The sequence below is a fragment of the Octopus sinensis genome, linkage group LG4 (assembly GCF_006345805.1).
Source record: "Octopus sinensis linkage group LG4, ASM634580v1, whole genome shotgun sequence".
In the NCBI taxonomy this organism is placed as follows: Eukaryota; Metazoa; Mollusca; class Cephalopoda; order Octopoda; family Octopodidae; genus Octopus; species Octopus sinensis.
In genome coordinates, this window is record NC_043000.1 from 114,697,458 (window position 1) to 114,719,606 (window position 22,149).

At 40.6% G+C, this 22,149-nt stretch overlaps 1 protein-coding gene across 1 annotated transcript in view; it reads right to left on the reverse strand.

Moving 5' to 3' along the window:
• The window catches only part of LOC115210983 (protein YAE1 homolog), a 42,274-nt gene that overhangs the window by 527 nt on the left and 19,598 nt on the right, over nucleotides 1-22,149 (reverse strand). The window contains exons 2-3 of the mRNA XM_029779817.2: nucleotides 6,553-6,674; nucleotides 1-1,512 (exon numbers count right to left, since the gene is read on the reverse strand). The exon at nucleotides 1-1,512 is cut by the window's left edge and continues 527 nt beyond it. Of these exons, the coding sequence (XP_029635677.1) occupies nucleotides 1,074-1,512; nucleotides 6,553-6,674 (561 nt within the window). The 3' untranslated portion in view covers nucleotides 1-1,073. The remainder of the gene's footprint in view (nucleotides 1,513-6,552; nucleotides 6,675-22,149) is intronic.

The window sequence follows — 22,149 nt, forward strand, 5'->3', positions numbered from 1 at the left end:
GACCTGCTTGACTTGTTTCAAGTTAAAGAAAAAATCTTGTGGACAACGTGAGTAGGGGAAGGCGAGGAAGGAAGACGGATGTTGGACAGGTGACCTGGTCATTGCACCAATGAGATTTTCAGGTTTCAGGGTTTTGGTTGCGAATGATTGTGAAATGTAGGGGGGGGGTAGTTTTTGTCTTAAAAGTTTTTGTTTTGTAGATTCTAAAAAAAAATAAACAAAGTAACAGCAGCAGTAGCAGCAGCAGCAGCAGACTCAAACTGAAGAAGTTCCTGGATCATGTTGTTATTGTTGTTGTTTAACCCTAGGCTATACCAGAGCTAACAGCCCTATGATCAAAAATATTCTGGCTGTGACCATGTGGTCTTTTATTCAGGACTGCATCATTTCATGTGTCCTCCATGTTTTTGAAAAACAGCAGAATATGAGTTGAGGAAGATTGTTGTTATTTCTAGCAAGTTAAATACCCACCCACTGGGCGCCTCAATGAATTCAGGACAATCTAAGAAGTGGATGTTATATGAATGTTCCTTATTAATTTCTAATGTACAGGTATCTCTTCCATCACACTCTGTAAACAGTATCATTCAGACAGGTAGAAATGCACTGATTTGTGTAAACCAGAAATGTCCAGTTAATTTACTTTCGAATCTGCCCATTATTCATTATTCCGATTTCTAATCTCAGAAGATGTAGTGAGTTGGTATAAGGAAGTCCATTAGTCAGAAATTAGGGTCATTTATTCTGAAAATGCTGTGAACCGTGAATCTATTAGAAACAAAACAGGTGTAATATTGTTTCTGTGTGCGATAGAAAACTTGTCGTACACAAGGTGTGTAACATGTATGGAGACCCACAACAATTGGAGCAGAATTGAGTGTAAGAAGTAAGGAGAGAAAAGATATAGTGGGTGGTGGTGGTTGTGGTTGCGGTAGTGGTAGTGGCTGTGGTGGTGGTGGTGGTGATGGTGGTGGTAGTGGTGGAAAAAGTAATGGTGATGGTTGGTTGTGTTAGTAGTGGTAGCTGCAGTGATGCACAGGGAGAAGAAGATCAGTGCCTTTCTAGGCTGTTACTCAGGAAATAAACTTGGCAACCAGTGAACCGTCGCACATCTGCAGCAGACGTTGGAATCGGTCCTTGAAGGTAGTAATGTTCTGTGTTGTAGAAAGTGGCATGGACCTTGCCACAGTAACGCCAGCATCTAAATCATACATTGAGTTAGTGTCAACGTAAGATTGATTCTGGTTTGGTTGGTAAGCGTAGTTGCGGTCAGTAACGGGGCCAGAGTTGTGTGGGTGGTATTGTAAGGAATGCGACTGATCAGAGTTCTTTTCAGGCCCAAATACAGCCTCATTAATTCGCTCTTTAGCTCCACATGTTAAAGAAATGCCTGGAGGACTGTTAGTCAGCTTGTAGGAGTTGATTTCGGCAAGAAGTTGCTTGAAATGGTTGGACATTTCTTCATTAAACAGCCGTCCATGCTTAATGTGCCGGTTGAAAAGCAGTAAAGCACTGTGAAGAGAAAGAAACGAAAGTCATTAGATTATCATTCCAGAAGAAAAACAGATTAAATATAGAAGAAAGAGAGAGAGAGAGCAAGAGAGAGAGGTTGTTGTTACATAATTACATCAAATGATACTTTCTAGTTGTATATATATATATATATATATATATATATATATATATTGTAAATAAAAAAAATGAACAAACACAAAAAACAACAACGCAAGGATGTGGTACATGTAAAGTATTAGCAGATATTATATATATATATTGGTAAAAACGGTAAGATAACAAAAGAAAGAAAGAGACCTCAATATTATGTAAATAGAGGAAATTTATCTGTAAAATGATATGACAATTATTCGGTAGCCAAGATAAAACTCTGAGTTTTGGATGCCAATGTGGAAATCCACAACACCATCTCTTCGGTTATCTGGCCATCTGAAAAAAGCGTCGGCATCCAAAACTCAGAGTTTTATCTTGGCTATTGAATAATAGTCACATATTATTTTACAGATATATATATATAAATATATATATAATAAAAAAATAAATGCACCCATTTAAAGCCTAGCCAGGCTCATGGGCCCGGTTTCAATGGCGTATGTGTTCCCCAACTGGATGGGATGCCAGTCCATCGCAGCGTTACTCATTTTTGCCAGCTGAGTGAACTGGAGCAATGTGAAATGAAGTAATTTGCTCAAGAACACAACGAGTCGCCCATTCCAGGAATCAAAACCACAATCTTACGATCATGGTATTGACACCCTAACCACTAAGCCACGTGCCTCCACACACACACACTTACATATATATATATTCCTGGGTGCTCCTTACATGGCACCAGCACCTCACTGATGCTGGCACCCCTCAACTAAGAAGGATAGTGGTATTGAGGAAGGTGGCTTTATGTTAGGTGATGAAAGGTTAAAGTATGATAGACTAACAGAAACAGGTGCCCTTGCTGTAGAGAAGAACAGGAGTTACCTGAGAGAGAAGAGGTAGAGGGAGAGAGAGAAAGAAGGAGAAATGTTGGTGTAGGTGTACCTGAGTGTAGCCTCAAGGTAGAAGGAGGTAAATGTAAATGGAGTGGTACAAAGGATTGGTCAGGGTGAGCAAGGAAGGAGATCAGAAGAGTGTAAAAGGAGGGCGGGAGAGGGGGAAAGAGAAGGGGGACGCAGTGAGCAGTGGATACGGGTGTATAGGGGAGTAACAGGAAAGCAATGATACAGTTGGCAAGAGGACGACAAGAGAGAGGGAGATGAGATGGCAAGCAGCATTGGGTTGCAGAAGCCAGGGGCCAGAGACAAGGGTCATACATGACGAGATGTAGTTTGGTTCATTGGAGCAGGGGTGAGGATGAATTTATGTAGCATGTGGGTGGAGAACACAAAATACACAGTGATCCCAGTTTCACTGAGGTGGGAAGGTTTTCTCCAGGACCTCATACCTATTTCTTTACTACCCACAGGGGGCTAAACACAGCGAGGACAAACAAGAATAGACAAATGGATTAAGTCGATTATTTCGACCCCAGTGCGTAACTAGTACTTATTTAATTGACCCCGAAAGGATGAAAGGCAAAGTCGACCTCGGCGGAATTCGAACTTACAACGTAAAGACAGACAAAGTACGGCTAAGAATTTTGCCTAGCGTGCTAACGTTTCTTATTTCTGTATTGCCCACAAGGGGCTAAACACAAAAGGGACAAACAAGGACAAACAAGTGGATTAAGTCGATTATATCGACCCCAGTGCGTAACTGGTACTTATTTAATCAACCCCAAATGGATGAAAGGCAAAGTCGACCTCGGCAGAATTTGAACTCAGAACGTAGTGGCAGACAAAACATTGCTAAGCATTTCGGCCGGCATGCTAACGTTTCTGCCAGCTCATACCCCAGTCTGTTGTCATCTCTATGAGATTCAACATCGTCAGATCAGCCCTCATTACTTCATGCTATCATTTCTTGGGTCTCCCTTTTCTGAAGTTCCATCTGCTTTAAGTAACTGGCAAGCTGTTCTCATTCATATGTATCACATGACCATTGACCATTGACCACTGACCATTGCAGTCTTCTCTCTCTCATGTTGATTCTCATTCCTCTTATCCCCAGCTTTTCTTTCAACACATTCACATTTCGTTGTCCACACCGATGTTGCACATCCACCAGAGCATACTAATTTCATTCCTCTCCAATTTCCACATGCCCGCTGCATTCAGAGCCCACATCCTACTACCATAAGGCATTGCTGTTCATATACAAGCATCATACCTTCACTCTGTGAGGGAGGCCTTTTGTTGCCAACAAAGGTAATTGGTCTTTGAACTCTCTCCATTCTATTCTTATTCTAGTAATTATACTTTCTGAACATCTTCTACTGATAATTTGGTCACCTTTACTCTTTTACTTGTTTCAGTCATTTGACTGCAGCCATGCTGGAGCACCGCCTTTAGTTGAGCAAATCGACCCCAAGACTTATTCTTTGTAAGCCTAGTACTTAGTCTATCGGTCTCTTTTGCCGAAACGCTAAGTCATGGGGACGTAAACACACCAGCATTGGTTGTCAAGCAATGTTGGGGGGACAAACACACACACACATATATATACATATATACGACAAACTTCTTTCAGTTTTCGTCAACCAAGTCCACTCACAAGGCATTGGTCGACCCGAGGCTATATTAGAAGATACTTGCCCAAGGTACCACGCAGTGGGACTGAACCCGGAACCATGTGGTTGGTAAGCATGCTACTTACCACATAGCCACTCCTGCGCCTAACAAAAATTATCTACAGCCTCTAGGGAGCATCCTGGGCATTTCAGAAAATCTAATTCCTCTTTGTCCTTTGTGCTTATTGTTCCTGTGCATCTTTCTCTGTTCACCTACCTGTGATTCCACTGCACCTCTTAAGTGTCCATAGCTTGCACTGGGTGCATCAAATGGAATTCTTTCCAACAACTTTCCTACATATTGAACAGAGCCATTTACCTGATGGAATGAAAGCATTAACTGCTTACATGCTAACAACAATTTTGGTCTTTGCTAAGTTAACTTCAAGACCTTTTAATTCCAAGTTTTCATTCCACACATGGAATTTCTTTTCCAATTCTCTTAAAAGAGTGAGGCCATCAGCAAACAGTAGCTCCAGCAATCAGCCTGTCTCAAATTCCTCTGTTATGGCCTGGAGACCATGATGAATAAGCGGAGACTTTGAACAGAGCTCTGATGAACTCTTATCTGAGTACTAAATTCATCAGTGCTTATCGCTGACTCTCACCCTAGTGACAGAACCTAACTTCTTATATATCAAAGCTTGCAGGAACCTGTTGTGAGCTTTCTCCAGGCTGACAAATATCAAGTACAATGGTTTACTATTAGCCAGATACTTTCCCTGAAACTGTCTCAATAAAAAGATTGCATCTGTAGTACTTCTCCATGGCACAAAACCTAACCGCATCTCATCTAGTCTAACTCTGCTCTTAATGAATTAGGCTATAACTTTCTTCTGTAACTTTCACGACTTAGTCAAGCATTTTATCCCTTTCGTTACTGTATTTATTTTGAGATGCTCTGTGTTTCTTTCACTTACTTTAAATATAACAAAGAATTTAGTAAAATAACTTGGTTATTATTAAGCTAGTGCTAGGAACATAAATTGTGACTAAAGTTTGGTGGAAGATTTTAATTCTAAACTTATGAAAACAAGACATTTGTACTCGCTAGAGCCGGTTTCAGCCGGGTTGGTAACAAAAGGGTTAATACCTCTGTAACTGACATCTCCTTTACCCTTGTAGCAGCTGACTATAATGCTAATTGTTGGGTATGAGCCCTTCCTGTGTCACCTGGTGACTATTGGAATGTAATGTATTGCACAAAACAATAGTGTAGTGTTCAATGTTACAATGCAGAGTATAGTGCAGGAGATATAAGGGGAAGCATTGCCAGGGGAGATCATAAAGGATCGGGAAGAAGTCAAACAAAATGATGAAGATGATGATGATGGCAATGATGAGTGCAATGACAATGGCAGCAATACATCTCAGCTCAACCCTAGGGTAGTGGTACCTATTTCTTTACTACCCACAAGGGGCTAAACACAGAGAGGACAAACAAGGACAGACAAACGGATAAAGTCGATTAAATCGACTCCAGCGCGTAACTGGTACTTATTTAATCGACCCTGAAAGGATGAAAGGCAAAGTCGACTTCGGCGGAATTCGAACTCACAACGTAATGGCAGATGAAATACCTATTTCTTTACTACCCACAAGGGGCTAAACACAGAGAGGACAAACAAGGACAGAAAAACAGATTAAATCGATTATATCAACCCCAGCACATAACTGGTATTTATTTAATCGACCCTGAAAGGATGAAAGGCAAAGTCGACCTCGGCAGAATTTGAACTCAGAACGTAGCAGCAGACGATATACCGCTAAGCATTTTGCCTGGCATGCTAATGATTCTGCCAGCTTGCCGGCTAGGGTAGATGGTACCCCAGGCAAGTTGAACTTCGGCGTGTACAAGCTGGCAGTTGTGGAAATTTCCTTGTCTTTGTCACACCCTCCTTGGTGCCCGCTAACACCTGGTGCCCCGGGCGACTGCTGAAGTTGCCAGTGCCTTGAGTCAGCCCTGGAAGTAGGCATAGTTGTACGGATAAGAAGCTTCTTTCACAATTAAGTGGTTCCAGGATCAATCTCTCTGCTATGGTCTCAATTGGACCGATACCTTGTGATTGGAATTTGGTACATGAAAACCAACCAGAGAGATTGTAGCTGTTCATGTGGGGTGGACATAATCCAATATTCTACTTTGACCCTATTGAGGCTTCAGATGAGGTCTCTGTCTTCAAGATAACCTAATTCATTTTCCACCCAACACAGTTTGAGAAGCTCTACAACAAATCTTGGGTACTGTAATGCTTCTAATAAGGTCACAACAAAAGAAAATCAAAGAGAGGAGAAAACCTGACATGACAGCATCTAAATAAATAAATAAATAGATAAATAAATAAATAAATAAATAAACAAAATAGTTGACTGACCTAATCTGGCCCTGAATACGGCCAAGTTCACAGGCTTCCTTCGCTGCCATAGCATATCCAGTTTCAAAACTACTTTGAAGAACTTGCTCTTCACCACCATCAACACCATCTCGGAATCCTGCCTGTAAACAAATAAACAGATAAACAATCACATGATGGATATTCTGAAGAAAATAGTTGAAGATAAACATTTAGAAAATGGTGAGTCTTATAAAGGAAAAAAAAATGAGAAGAATTAAGAGAACACATTGAAGAGCGCAGGCTCAAAACGTAATAGACTTTTTCATTTTCCCAAGCCTCAAACTAATACACTTGCTTGTTGTTCATACACCTGTTTCTGTCATTTGTTTTTCTATAAACTTCAACCATATATACATGTAAGTCATCTAAAAGTCCATCAGTCAGGAAAAAAGACACATTCATATATTTGTCAATAGAGTGGGCGTGTTATCTGAAGTATACAGTATTATATAACCATAACAGTCAATCTTAACAATGGGTTTCATGCTAGGGGTACAACAGAGGTTTAGGTAACAATCCATTCTATGTCTAGCAGGAAACTGATTGTAAGATTGGATGTGATGGATATATAATATGGTACACTTCAGATAGGAGTGGCTGTGTGGTAAGTAGCTTCCTTACCAACCACATGGTTCAGGGTTTAGTGTCACTGTGTGGCACCTTGGGCAAGTGTCTTCTACTATAGTCTCAGGCCGACCAAAGCCTTGTCAGTGGATTTGGTAGACAGAAACTGAAAGAAGCCCATCGTATACATATATATATATATGTATATGTATGTGTGTATATATGTTTGTTGTCTGTCTTTGTCCCTAACATCGCTTGACAACTGATGTTGGTGTGTTTATATCCCTGTCACTTAGCAGTTCAGCAAAAGAGACTGATAGAATAAGTACTAGGCTTACAAAGAATAAGTTCTGGGATCGATTTGCTCAACTAAAGGAGGTGCTCCAGCACGGCCGCAGTCAGATGACTGAAACAAGTAAAAGAACACACACACACACACACACACATATATATATGCTAAATATATATACACACACACTACACCCATTACATAGAATCTTTTTATTACAAATGCACACACCTAAACTTCTGTACAAGTACACAAGTGACACACTTCCCCTATTTAACTTTCAAACACCCACCCACCCACACACACACACACACACAAACTACCCTTTTTATACACAAACACACACAATTACACTGTAAAGCACACACACACACATACAATATCTATGCTTCTAAACATTTATATTAACATGACAGTGATGATAGGGGTACACACAGAACTTCTGTACACCCACACCCACACACAACAACCACATACACAAAACTAAACTTCTTTAAACACACACACACACACGCGGCCAATGTTACACATGCACGCACACTCCACTTCCACACAAAGACAAAACCCATAGACCCCAGTTTTTCAAGTCTGTAAAAGTAATAAATGACTCACTGAGGTGGAGGGGGGAAGGGAGGGGACACCCTGCAGGGGTGGGACCGGTAGGGGTGGGGAGGGAGAAGGAGGATGTGATGAGGTTTCAATGAATCACAGAAAGACATAAAAACAAAGGGTGAAGAATGTCCCCTCCACTTTGCAACATCCATGGCAATATCATTCTTGAAAAGGAATTTCCTCTTCTTGCTCTGATCCCTTACCATTCCATACATTATCTCTACATCAACACCATTAAGCACCCCCTCACCATTAAACACACCCTCGCCTTTTTACACTGTCCACACATGCACAGGCACACACACACACACACCTTTCTAACTAGACTATTCTGTCTGCACACAATTATATGGTCCCTTGAACTGCTAGAAATAGCAGTCAAATGCAACCTCTAACCACATCCAAAAACCTTAAAATAAAGGACACATGATATACCTGATATAAATAGATGGGATGGTCATGGATGGAATGTATTTGATTATTAGTATAATCAGTAACAAGCTCTCTCAACACTCAAATTTTATCCACTATTACTATTATTGCCAAATTTTGAAATCACATCACTATTATTATTATTATTATTATTATTATCATCATCATCACTATTATTATTATTTCGCCTTTCATAGTCAATAAAATAAATACCAGTTATTTGTTGGGGTTGATGTAGTCGACTTATTTCTTCCTCTGAAATAGTTGGCCTTGTGCCAAAAATAGAAACCAATGTTTATTTTTAGACCAGTGTGTGCACAGTGTGAGGTAATTCAGGTGTTATGCCAGACATTCTCCATCTACTTCCATATTTCCACAATAACCTGACCACAATGCTTTCAATTTAAACTTATTCAGCTATGCCAGTGAGTCACAACCTATATCTTTGTGTACAGCTTTCATCACCAATGTTCCCATCAAGTTGGCAGAACAACAAAAACCTCCATTATACAAGATAACATCTTCAACTGTCAACTTAGTCTCCAATGATTTAAATGGTTGTCTAACAACAGAACAATTTACTCCGGATATAATTAAACAGTTATTAATATACCAGATAAAATCATTACCAGTCTCTGATTATATATTTACATATTTTATAATCTTTCTTTTCAACCAGTTTCAGCCTGTGGGCTGTGACCATGCTGGAGCATTGCCAACTATAACATTACTTTCTTCAAGAAAAATCAATCATCTTCATCATTATCCCATTCATCCAAGCCAATATTACAAACAAATTCTTATCAGGATTAGGCACCAACACATGGTATTTCACATCCTTTTATAGTATATCTTTCAAAACTAAAATGCTATCATTTTTAAGGCCCATCATTATATATATGCAGGTGTTATTCTCAGCAAATCACAATTTTTGCTAAAAGTAAATATTAGAGGCCAATGATCTGAGGTAAATTAAAATTTTTGAACAAGCTGAAAATGTCATGCTCTTTGAATACACCATGCAATCACTAAAGTTTCCCTTTCTATATTTGAGCCCTCTTTCTGTTTTTTTTTTTTTTTTTCGTGGTTATGGTTAAAGCTCCTGACAAATATAGTAGAGGGTAGTACCACTGTGAAAGTATCCCTAATATAGCCTTTCATCTGCAGCAGTTCTCAAACAGGGATCATATAAGATTTTTGAGAGGTCCACACAAGCAAAATAATAAATTCAGGATGCACAGAATGTTTTAAGGGTCCCTGAACAAATTTTGCTTTCAATGTATTTATTGCAACAAACAGGTTTCTTTCTCTCATGTTTTATATACTTTAACCCGTTTCCAGTCACTGAAACACGTTCCTCTCAAGGGAGTGTTATTACAAATTTACACAAGTGAGGGTGTCAAGAGCACCATCCAAGCATGATGGGTGCTAAGAGTACCATCTGAGGGTGATCGTTGCCAGAGCAGCCAACTGGCTTCAGTACCAGTGGCACGTAAAAGGGCACCATTCGAGTGTGATCGTTACCAACGTCGCCTTACTGGCACCTGTGCCGGTGGCATGTGTATAAACATTCGAGCGAGGTCATTGCCAGTACCGCCTGACTGGCCCCAGTGCCAAACAGGTTTCTTTCTCTCATGTTTTATATACTTTAACCCGTTTCCAGTCACTGAAACACGTTCCTCTCAAGGGAGTGTTATTACAAATTTACACAAGTGAGGGTGTCAAGAGCACCATCCAAGCATGATGGGTGCTAAGAGTACCATCTGAGGGTGATCGTTGCCAGAGCAGCCAACTGGCTTCAGTACCAGTGGCACGTAAAAGGGCACCATTCGAGCGTGATCGTTACCAACGTCGCCTTACTGGCACCTGTGCCGGTGGCATGTGTATAAACATTCGAGCGAGGTCATTGCCAGTACCGCCTGACTGGCCCCTGTGCCGGTGGCACGTAAAAAGCACCCACTACAATCTCAGTGTGGTTGGCATTAGGAAGGGCATCCAGCTGTAGAAACTCTGCCAGATCAAGATGGGAACCTGGTGCAGCCATCTGGTTTGCCAGACCTCAGTCAAAATCGTCCAACCCATGCTATAGCATGGAAAGCAGACGTTAAACAATGATGATGATGATGAATGTGTTAAAAACAGAATAGGAATTTTGAAAGACATATCCATAAAACTAGTTTTTAAATTTCAAATGACTGTTCAGGTCCACCAGGTTAGAATAGTAATCAAAGCGGGGTCCAAAGGTAAAAAGTGGTTGAAAATCTCTGAGACGGTGTTATCTCTTTTGTGACGTCATAAATTTAGACTACTGGCTTTGGTATTAACTTCCCTTTTATATCTTCAAAAATGTCTTTCGCTGTAGAATTCCTTAAGAAAATGGAAAACTTCAATTAGAAAATGTGATGCAGTGGCAGTACCTGGTCTCAATAATGGTCCATATATTTCCAAGAGAAACTGACAAGTTTATCAACAGATTATAACTGGGGTTTTTTTTTTTATCCTTTGATAGCTTTACATCCATAATTCTCATAACAAATCACATGATCTCTGCCAGTCTTTTCCCCAAAAGATAATACTTCAATCCCTAATGCAGATACAACTCAACTGATCACCATCCCTGATAACTCCAATCTATTTAAGGTCTTATCTATGTTCATACATAAAATTTAGGTTCTTATCTATGATCATACATAAAATTTCAACAGTTTTAACAATAATACATACATCATCATCGCCAAGGTCAACTTTGCTTTTTATCCTTTTAGGGTCAATAAAATAAGTACTAATTGAACTCTGGGGTCAATGTAATCAGCTTACCCCCACCCCGCCCCCTGCCTCTGCTGGCTTTGTACCAAAACTTGAAACCAATAATTGTCAGCTTTTCTATACCGGTGTAGTTTGGCTAGGTTATCACAACTCATGTCAGAGCTTATTTGGAATTCCTGCCCTCCTAGGCCTAACTCAGTCCATTCTTGATATGGTTTTCAAAGCTGACTATCACTTCCTTTCATCAATCACTTTACAGAGTTTACAGGATCCGTTTCATTGTGGTACCAACAGAAAGAGGTTACTTTGATCTAGCATCATCCCAAGAAATACATTATTATCAATGCCATTTCCAATTGTTCTCTGAAACTTAATGTTCAAAGTTTCAATTGTTATTGAAAGACATATTCTGATTAAGAAGCATGATATATTTGTTGTCAGTTCTTCTCTTACTTCAGAATGCATTTCTGTCTCCTGAAATACCCCCACCCTCTCCACACACACTTAAAATCTAATTTGGCAAAATATCAACACTCCTTGACTGGTCCCCATGCCAGTGGCACATAAAAAGCACCATCGGGATGTGGCCTATGCCAGTACCCCCTGATTGGCTCCTGTGCTGGTGGCATGTAAAAAATACTATCTGAACGTGATTGATGCCAGGCCTGCCTGACTGGCTCCTGTGCCAGTGGCACGTAAAAAGCACCCGCTACACTCTCGGAGTTGTTGGTGTTAGGAAGGGCATCCAGCTGTAGAAACCTTGCCAGATCAGATTGGAGCCTGGTGCAGCTGCTGGCTCTCCAGACTGGAGTCGAACCATCCAATCCATGCCAGCATGGAAAACGGACATTAAACAAAACAAATGAACAAAAATGCAGAAATGATAGTTATTTTATTGATTCCGAAATGATGAAAGGCAAAGTCAACCTTGGCGGAATTAGAACACAGAACATAAGGATGGATGGAATGCTGCTAAGTATCTTGTCCAGCATGCTAACGATTCTGCCAGCTTGCCACCTTAGCAGAATAGAATCTTGGCTCAATATTTGGAGTGGGACAAGAAGATGAATAACTTCTTTCATTTACATCATATCCTTGCTATAAGGGACGACTAAAAGAGTTGGCATCAGAAAACGCATCAAGTCATAAAATAAGTTTTTTAAAAAATCCCATCCAACCCATGGTTAAATGGAAAAGTTGATGATGATGGTGGTGTTGGTGTTGGTGGTGATGACAACAATGATGATGATGATGATGATGATGATGATGATGATGATGGTAACAGATTCTGTGGTCTCTGTCCTCCCTTCACACATCCACAACAAAGAGGCTCATTTACTCTCCCCAAGAGGAACTTTTTAGCAAAGGACTTTCATTATCTCTCTCTCAGTTTCATTATGACTAATAACTAGAAGCTTAATAATGTATATTTGTCCTGATTTTGTCTCAAAATGATATGACCTGATACTTCCTTTCATAAAATAGTCAGCCTTAAACCTCTAAATCCCCCAAATTATCCAGAAACTTCAATCTCAGGATATTAATAATAATGATGATGATGATGATGATGATGATGATGATGATGATGATGATGATGAGCTTATTGTTTACAGTGCTCAAGTGCACTACAACTCATTAGGACAAAAGTGGCCAAAATTGCATAGAATAATGCACAGGAAGTGAACAATGAATGAGTTGTTTGAAAAAAAAAATGGTTGGGGCAAGAACACTGGGTGTATTGTTGATGAATTTCAGGAAGCATGGAAGTTTTGAAAGATGTAGTGCCCTGATAGCCAACTGCTGGTGCACAGACTTTATTAAGGTTAAATTATCAAGCGCCATCACAAGCAAATCATGATTTATTTTGTTTCACAAATTCAGCAACAAAAATGCTCAAAACATCTTTTCCTTTATCAGTTTCGATTAATGCATAAAATATTCTCAAATTTTCCACTGAATTATATCTATTTAACCCTTCTGATGCCAACCAGACTGAATACAAATGTCTTGTTTTCATAAGTTTTGAATTAAAATCTTCCACCAAACCTTAGTCACAATTTATGTTCCTAACACCAGCTTAATGATAACTAAGTTATTTTACTTCGTCGAACCAATTCTACTATATGGCTCAGAAACCTGGACATTATTAAAGAAGCTTGAGAGGCGGTTGGATGGAACTTACACTCGCCTCCTTATGAGAGCTCAAAATCTCTCGTGGAAGCGTCATCCAACCAAAGTACAAACAGTCCAACCCATGCCAGCATGGAAGACAGATTTTAAATGGGGATGAATAATGTCTGGGAGATGTTCAATTCTTGCTGTGGCATCAATCAGCGCAACCAAGTCTCTTTGCTATTTAAGGTCACCAAGTAAAAGTTCCCTGTTATTAACCCAACAATGACACCATTGTTCTCTGTTGTGTTAAGTTTGTCTAAATAAAGCCGTAGGTGCACGCGATCATTTACATTCAGAAGCTTTATTCAACAGAACAGCCAAACTCTGTGACATTGAACTAGTAGCCACACGTTAAATAGGTTTAATCAGCAGGTAAAAAAAAAGACATCAACAACAAAAACGTGTAACACAATAACAATATTAGCGTAACAATGACATCATAGTTACAGGGTGATGGTAGTGGTGGGGACACGAGGAAGAAAAAAAATCAGAATAAATATAAGTTTAAAAGTACCAGAACTTGTATAAAATGGTGTGTGTGAGTGAAAGAGAAAGAGAGAACAAGTGTGTGTATATGTGTATTAATCTGCGAGAGATAGACAGCAGTACTAGTATAGGTGAGGCCATCAGCTAGCCACATCCATAACCCAATATTCTCTGTTATGACTGACCAAATTAAGTTGTCTAGACATCACAGCTGCAGTGGATTAAGTTAGTCCACTCTACTCCATAAGGAGCTATTTTCCTGGGTCATCTGGTGTACTCTTTCACTCTTTTATTTGTTTCAGTCATTTGACTGCGGCCATGCTGGAGTACCACCTTTAGTCGAACAAATCGACTCCCACTACCAGGACTTATTCTATCGATCTCTTTTGCTGAACCGCTAAGTTACAGGGATGTAAACACACCAGCATTGGTTGTCAAGAGATGGTGGGGGATCAAACACACACACACAGAGTTTCCATCTACCAAATCCACTCAAGGTTCTAGTCAGCTTGAGGCTATATTAGAAGACACTCGCGCAAGGTACCATGCAGTGGGACTGAACCTGGAACTATGTGGTTGGTAAGCAAGCTACTTACCACACAACCACTCCTACACTTATATATATAAGTATGTATGTATGTATGTATGTATGTATGTATGTATGTATGTATGCATAGTCGGGTCATCGGCGACTAAACCGGTAACCCCAACAAGCTTGCTTGGTGAGGAGGGTGTTTATTGGACACCCTGCAGGATGAAAAACAAAACCCGTCAAAGGGCGGAGGAACTCTTGAGAGTCAACAGCCATCCAATAAATGTCTTAAGGATGTATCATGCGCAGGGACATAGAAATAATCGAACTGAATACCCGATCGCGTGGTTAAACCATTGGGAGTGAAGGACTCCTAGCCTTTGTTAGGGCATCCTTCTAGGAGAAGGTAACTCAGGTAACTGGGATAACTCCGACATAAAACCTGCAGCTCAGTGGTTACCGATGATGTTGACTTGTTCTTCTTTTCAGATTATGGCTGCTGTTGCTTAGTGAGTGGGATTGACTCAGTGAACAGCCTTTCCTCACTTTAAAAGAAATCTTCTTGCACATGCATTGCACGATAACAACATTGATTAAGCTTCATGCAATGGCCATACTTGATAACGAGGGGGCAGCCACCATGTATGTATGTATATATGTTCTTCCCTGGATGTAATGCCAGTCTATCGCAGGATTACTCATTTTCACCAGCTGAGTGGACTGAAACAGCATGAAATGAAGTGTTTTGCTCAAGAACACAATGCATCACCCAGTCCAGGAATCGAAACCACAATCTTACAATCATAAGTCCAACACCCTAAACTACTAAGTCATTTATCTCTACCATAGCTGCAACACTCTCCATACTATAAGGACACATAATACATAAACTCAGATAGCCTGTACAGTGTGTCTAGTGTGACATTGACATAGACTGACTCAGTAAAACAGCTAGGTTACTATGTAGCGCCACATGTCAATATATAGACCACATGTGTAGTAGGGTGGAGTGAAAATAAAAAATTGTGGAAGTTGAAAATGCTTGAGGCCTAAATTCTTGCTGTATATTATTGCTAGAAAAATGCTAAATTTCTGCTTAGACCAGTCAGGGGCATTTACTCCCTCAAGCCCCCTAAACTATGAAAATGGGGAAATTTTGTAAAGTTTTTACAATATCGGAGTTTGGGGTCTTTGAGGGAGTAAATGCTCTTGACTGATCTAAGCACTTTTCTAGTAATAATATACAGAATGATTTTAGGCCTCAGGCATTTTCAAATTTCTATTTTCACTCCACCCTAACATACTGTATGTGCAGGTATATAGATTATGTGGAATGAAGTAAAAAATTGTGGAAATTGAAAATGCTTGAGGCCTAAAATCTTGCTGTATACTATTGCTAGAAAAATGCTAAATTTCCGCTTAGACCAGTCAGGGGCATTTACTCCCTCAAGCCCCACAAACTCCACTATTGTATAAAATTTACAAAAATCTCCCATTTTCATAGTTTGCGTGGCTTGAGGAAGTAAATGCCCTTAATTGATCTCAGCACAAATTCAGCATTTTTTTAATATAGCAACATTTTAGCCCTCAGGCATTTTCAATTTCCAAAATATTTTATTTTCACTCCACCCTAATATGTAGTGCCACATGTTAATACATAGACCTATTGTATACAGATAAGGTAAGATAGGGTTAGTATAGTTAGTGCCCAACCAAAATAGTCTAAACTGTGTATAAGATGATTGCTAACAAAGAATTCTAAGTGATTAGAATTTCCTGGTTCTCTACAATTTGTTATCACCAACCTTACCATTTAATTTTGATGCAGAGCATGCCACTGGGTATTTAGCTCTGGTTTCTAAACATTGTCATGTTGTGCTGACATGACAAAATATGTTGCTAAGACATCAGTGTTGAAGATATTTAAGTGTCACAAAACTGTACACAGACCAAGGGGCTCAGAAGAAAGTGCATTGTGGCCTTAGATAAGTTCCAAACAGCTAGCTACCTCTACCTAAAGAGTGAAAGTTGGTGAGTGTATATGTATGCACGTGTACATAAATGTATTGGTGCAGGTATAGCTGTATTTTAAGAAGCTTGATTCCGAACCACATGGTTCCAAGTTCGGTCTCAATGTGTGGCAGCCGGGGCAAGTGTCTTCTACGATTGCTAGGGGCCAAGCAAAATCCTGTAAGTGGATTTGGTAGAGGGAAATTGAAAGAAGCCTGTCATATATATTTATATTTATGTGTGTCTGTGTCCAGTGTTGGTGTGTTCACATCCCTGTAACTTAGCAGTTCAGCAAAAGAGACTGATAGAAAAAGTACTGGGCTCAATTCATTCAGCTAAAACTTCTTCAAAGCACTGCCCCAGCATGGCCGCAACCTGATGACTGAAACAGTAAATGACAGAAGATAAAAGATATACATATAATAGGCACAGGAGTGTTTCCGGGTTCAGTCCCATTGCATGGCACCTTGTGCGAGTGTCATCTGCTATAGCCTCAAGCCTACCAAAGCCTCATGAGTGGATTTGGTAGACAGAAACTGAAAGAAGGCCATCGAATGTGTGTATGTGTGTGTGTGTGTTTGTGTGTCTGTGTTTGTTCCCCACCCCCAACATCACTTGACAACCAATGCTGGTGTGTTTACATCCCTGTAACTTAGCAGTTCGGCAAAAGACACTGATTGAATAGGCTTACAAAGAATAAGTCCTGGGGTCAATTTGTTTGACTAAAAGGCAGTGCTCCAGCATGGCCACAGTCAAATGACTGAAACAAGTAAAAGAATAAAAGAATAGATGGATAGATAGATAGATAGATAGATGGAAGTATGAATGGGTAGGTGGGGCTGAATGGCGGGAGATTTATACCCACCATATTCTTATAGGATTCAATTAGAGGGAGATTTGACTATCATCTCCAGCTGTTTGAGCAGTCACATATCAACCATGAATACACACACCCTATAAGCTGGTTGATAACAAGGATAATCTTATGTCAACTGCTGACATGGAACCAGAGATGGTCTCAGGTGGGTTGAGGGGGTCAGGGATGGTCCCTGCATTGAAAGGGTCCACTGGCTTATATTCAATGACCATATCTTTACCCACACCTTACACCCCCCCACACACACACATTGTCTTCTAGTTTGTTCATATTGCCATACCTGTATGTTCTTTCATTCTTTTACCTGTTTCAGACATTTGACTGTGGCCATGCTGGAGCATCACCTTCAAGGTCTTTTTTTAAAGTCAAACAAATCGACTCCAGGGCATATTTTTCAAGACTAGTACTTATTCTATCGTTCTCTTTCACAGAACCGCTAAGTTACAGGGACGTAATCACACATGCACCAGTTGTCGAACACAGACACACACATAGATATACATACATATATTCTTTTATTCTTTTACTTGTTTCAGTCATTAGACTGTGGCCATGCTGGAGCACCGCCTTTAGTCAAACAAATCGACCCCAGGACTTTTTCTGTGTAAGCCTAGTACTTATTCCATTAGTCTCTTTTGCCGAACTGCTAAGTTTTGGGGAAGTAAACACACCAACATCGGTTGTCGAGTGGTGGTGGTGGTGGGGACATACACATACACATAAATATATATATATATATATATACATACAACAGGCTTCCTTCAGTTTCGATCTACCAAATCTACTCACAAGACTTCAGTTGGCCCAAGGCTACAGTATAAGACACACTTGCCCAAGGTGCTATGCAGTGGGACTGAACCTAGAACCATGTGGTTGGGAAGCAAGCTACATACATACAAACATGTGTGTGTGTGTGTGTGTATATATATATAAATACACAATGGGCTTCCTTCAGTTTCCATCTACCAGATCTACTCACAAGGCTTTAGTAAGCCCAAGGCAATAGTATAAGACACACTTGCCTAAGATGCCACGCAATGGGACTGAACCCAGAACCATGTGGTTGGGAAGAAAGCTTCTTACCACACAGCCACACTTGTGCCTGTGTGTAGGTAAGCCTGTATGTATGTTTCACATAACAGATGGTTCTACACCATATAAGGCCAACACACACACACATACACCAATGTACCTCTCCTCCTCTTCCACCTCCTGCTCCTCCTCCACCTACTCTACCCTAGGTTTACTGACATTGAAGCCAGCCAGAGGAGGGAGGTGAGAATTCTTTAAGCATTGTTGTCATGTCATTGGCAATAGTCACCCTGGCCTGTTAAAGGATGCACCAGTCCACCACTACCACCATCGCCACTACCATTACTACCATAGTGACCACCACTGCTGACTATTGCAATTGTTAATTTTATATTGCTCTTCAGGATGCAAGACTAAAATAGTGTAGTAAGATGCCAGTGGTGGTGGTGGTGGTGGTGGTGGTGGTAATAATGTTGTTATTAGTGTGGGGTGGAGCTTGTGGTGGTGATGGTGATGGTGAGGTAATTGTGTTACACCAATGAGGTGGAAATAGTGGTGGTGGTGATGGCTTGTGGAATTTGCTTCAAGATGCAATGTAACAGAAACAATGATTATTTTTTTTCAAGGTTGTCAGTGGTGGATTGGATGGTAGGGTGAGGGTGGAAATGGTGGCACAGTGACAGACTGTGTGTGTGTAAGTGAGAGAGAGAGACAGACAAATAGATAAAAAAGAGAGACAGAGAGACAGACAGATAAAAGAGAGAGAAACAGACAGACAGATAAAAGAGAGACAGACAGACAGACAGATAAAAGAGAGAGAGAGAGACAGACAGACAGATGAAAGAGAGAGAGAGTGAGTGAGTGGAACAGAGAGAACAGAGGAAGTTTTAAAACAAAAAGGAAGCAGAAAGAGAGAGAGGGAGTAGGAAGAGGGAGGAAGAAGGAGTAACAATGAGGGAGGAGTGGGAAAAAGAAATGAAACAGAGGCGGCGGCGGCGGCGGCGGCGGCGACAGCAGCAGTGAGAATTCTCATCCCAATGGAATCTTGTTCTAATTTATTTATTTCTTCCTCCTCTTCCTCACCACCAAACAAACGCCTTCATCCTTTTTTGATATCACAGATGGATCAAGTGCACAGCTGCTGCTGCTGCCGCTGCTACTGCTGCTGCTGCCGCTGCTACTGCTGCTGCTGTTGCTGTCTCGCTTGACTCTCAATCCTCAACATCAACTTCACATTGATATTACCCCCCCCCCGCCATCGTCACTACCACCACCTCCGCCATCGCTGCCACTACCACCACCACCACTGCCACTACCATTGGTGCATCATGCACCTAAGCTGACAGACAGGAAAGTGGTATGCCATAGATGGTAGGTCGTGGAAGAGTAGAAGGGTGTTGAGTGGAAGACCGAGGATGGTATGTCATGGAGCCGATGGTAGTGACCATAGGGGTGGAGTGAAAGATGGAAGTATGTGGGGTCGTGGTGAAGGTATGGACCCCTCCACATCTACAATCTCATCACTATGTAAAAGATGGCGGTTGTTTAACTCCAGATCAGCCCTCATCAAACAGACCTATAATCAAAGTTACACCAAGTGTGACCATCCCATCTTTTATGCCTGTACAGTACCTAAGACTACAACAGTGGGTCTCAACTGGGGTCTACATGACCCTTTGGACTCCTTACAAAATTTGTTGTTCAAATTTACCTGGTTATACTTCTACTATATACAAAATATTTTTTTTTATTATTTTCTACATTTCCTAATAATATTTCGTTATAAAAATATAATGGTATTTTTTTAAAACTTCAAACGGTTACAGAGGTCCAATAGTGTAAAATTGGAATTAAAAGGGTCCTTAGGTAAAAAGGTTGAGGATCACTGGATTACAACATTTAACATATCCTTCGCTCTTTAAGACAACAGTATGGTATTTCATGGAGATTTAGCTGCTATTTAATCTCTCCTGTTAATGGTTGCTAATAACAGCCTTTGTAGTGGTTTTACTGACACCAACCCACAAACAACAATCACCACCACAGTACCACCCACTACAACACAACCACAACACCATAACTACCTCCCCTACCACCAGAGAAATAACAAAGTTAGAATACAACAGAGACTAATCAGCAAAGAATACAAAGACATTCTGCCTAGAATTCCATTCTTGGAAACAGATGCGATGGTGGTGGTGGTGATGGCTTGTGGAATTTGCTTCAAGATGCAATGTAACAGAAACAATGATTATTTTTTTTCAAGGTTGTCAGTGGTGGATTGGATGGTAGGGTGAGGGTGGAAATGGTGGCACAGTGACAGACTGTGTGTGTGTAAGTGAGAGAGAGAGACAGACAAATAGATAAAAAAGAGAGACAGAGAGACAGACAGATAAAAGAGAGAGAAACAGACAGACAGATAAAAGAGAGACAGACAGACAGACAGATAAAAGAGAGAGAGAGACAGACAGACAGATGAAAGAGAGAGAGAGTGAGTGAGTGGAACAGAGAGAACAGAGGAAGTTTTAAAACAAAAAGGAAGCAGAAAGAGAGAGAGGGAGTAGGAAGAGGGAGGAAGAAGGAGTAACAATGAGGGAGGAGTGGGAAAAAGAAATGAAACAGAGGCGGCGGCGGCGGCGGCGGCGGCGACAGCAGCAGTGAGAATTTCTCATCCCAATGGAATCTTGTTCTAATTTATTTATTTCTTCCTCCTCTTCCTCACCACCAAACAAACGCCTTCATCCTTTTTTGATATCACAGATGGATCAAGTGCACAGCTGCTGCTGCTGCCGCTGCTACTGCTGCTGCTGTTGCTGTCTCGCTTGACTCTCAATCCTCAACATCAACTTCACATTGATATTACCCCCCCCCCGCCATCGTCACTACCACCACCTCCGCCATCGCTGCCACTACCACCACCACCACTGCCACTACCATTGGTGCATCATGCACCTAAGCTGACAGACAGGAAAGTGGTATGCCATAGATGGTAGGTCGTGGAAGAGTAGAAGGGTGTTGAGTGGAAGACCGAGGATGGTATGTCATGGAGCCGATGGTAGTGACCATAGGGGTGGAGTGAAAGATGGAAGTATGTGGGGTCGTGGTGAAGGTATGGACCCCTCCACATCTACAATCTCATCACTATGTAAAAGATGGCGGTTGTTTAACTCCAGATCAGCCCTCATCAAACAGACCTATAATCAAAGTTACACCAAGTGTGACCATCCCATCTTTTATGCCTGTACAGTACCTAAGACTACAACAGTGGGTCTCAACTGGGGTCTACATGACCCTTTGGACTCCTTACAAAATTTGTTGTTCAAATTACCTGGTTATACTTCTACTATATACAAAATATTTTTTTTTATTATTTTCTACATTTCCTAATAATATTTCGTTATAAAAATATAATGGTATTTTTTTAAAACTTCAAACGGTTACAGAGGTCCAATAGTGTAAAATTGGAATTAAAAGGGTCCTTAGGTAAAAAGGTTGAGGATCACTGGATTACAACATTTAACATATCCTTCGCTCTTTAAGACAACAGTATGGTATTTCATGGAGATTTAGCTGCTATTTAATCTCTCCTGTTAATGGTTGCTAATAACAGCCTTTGTAGTGGTTTTACTGACACCAACCCACAAACAACAATCACCACCACAGTACCACCCACTACAACACAACCACAACACCATAACTACCTCCCCTACCACCAGAGAAATAACAAAGTTAGAATACAACAGAGACTAATCAGCAAAGAATACAAAGACATTCTGCCTAGAATTCCATTCTTGGAAACAG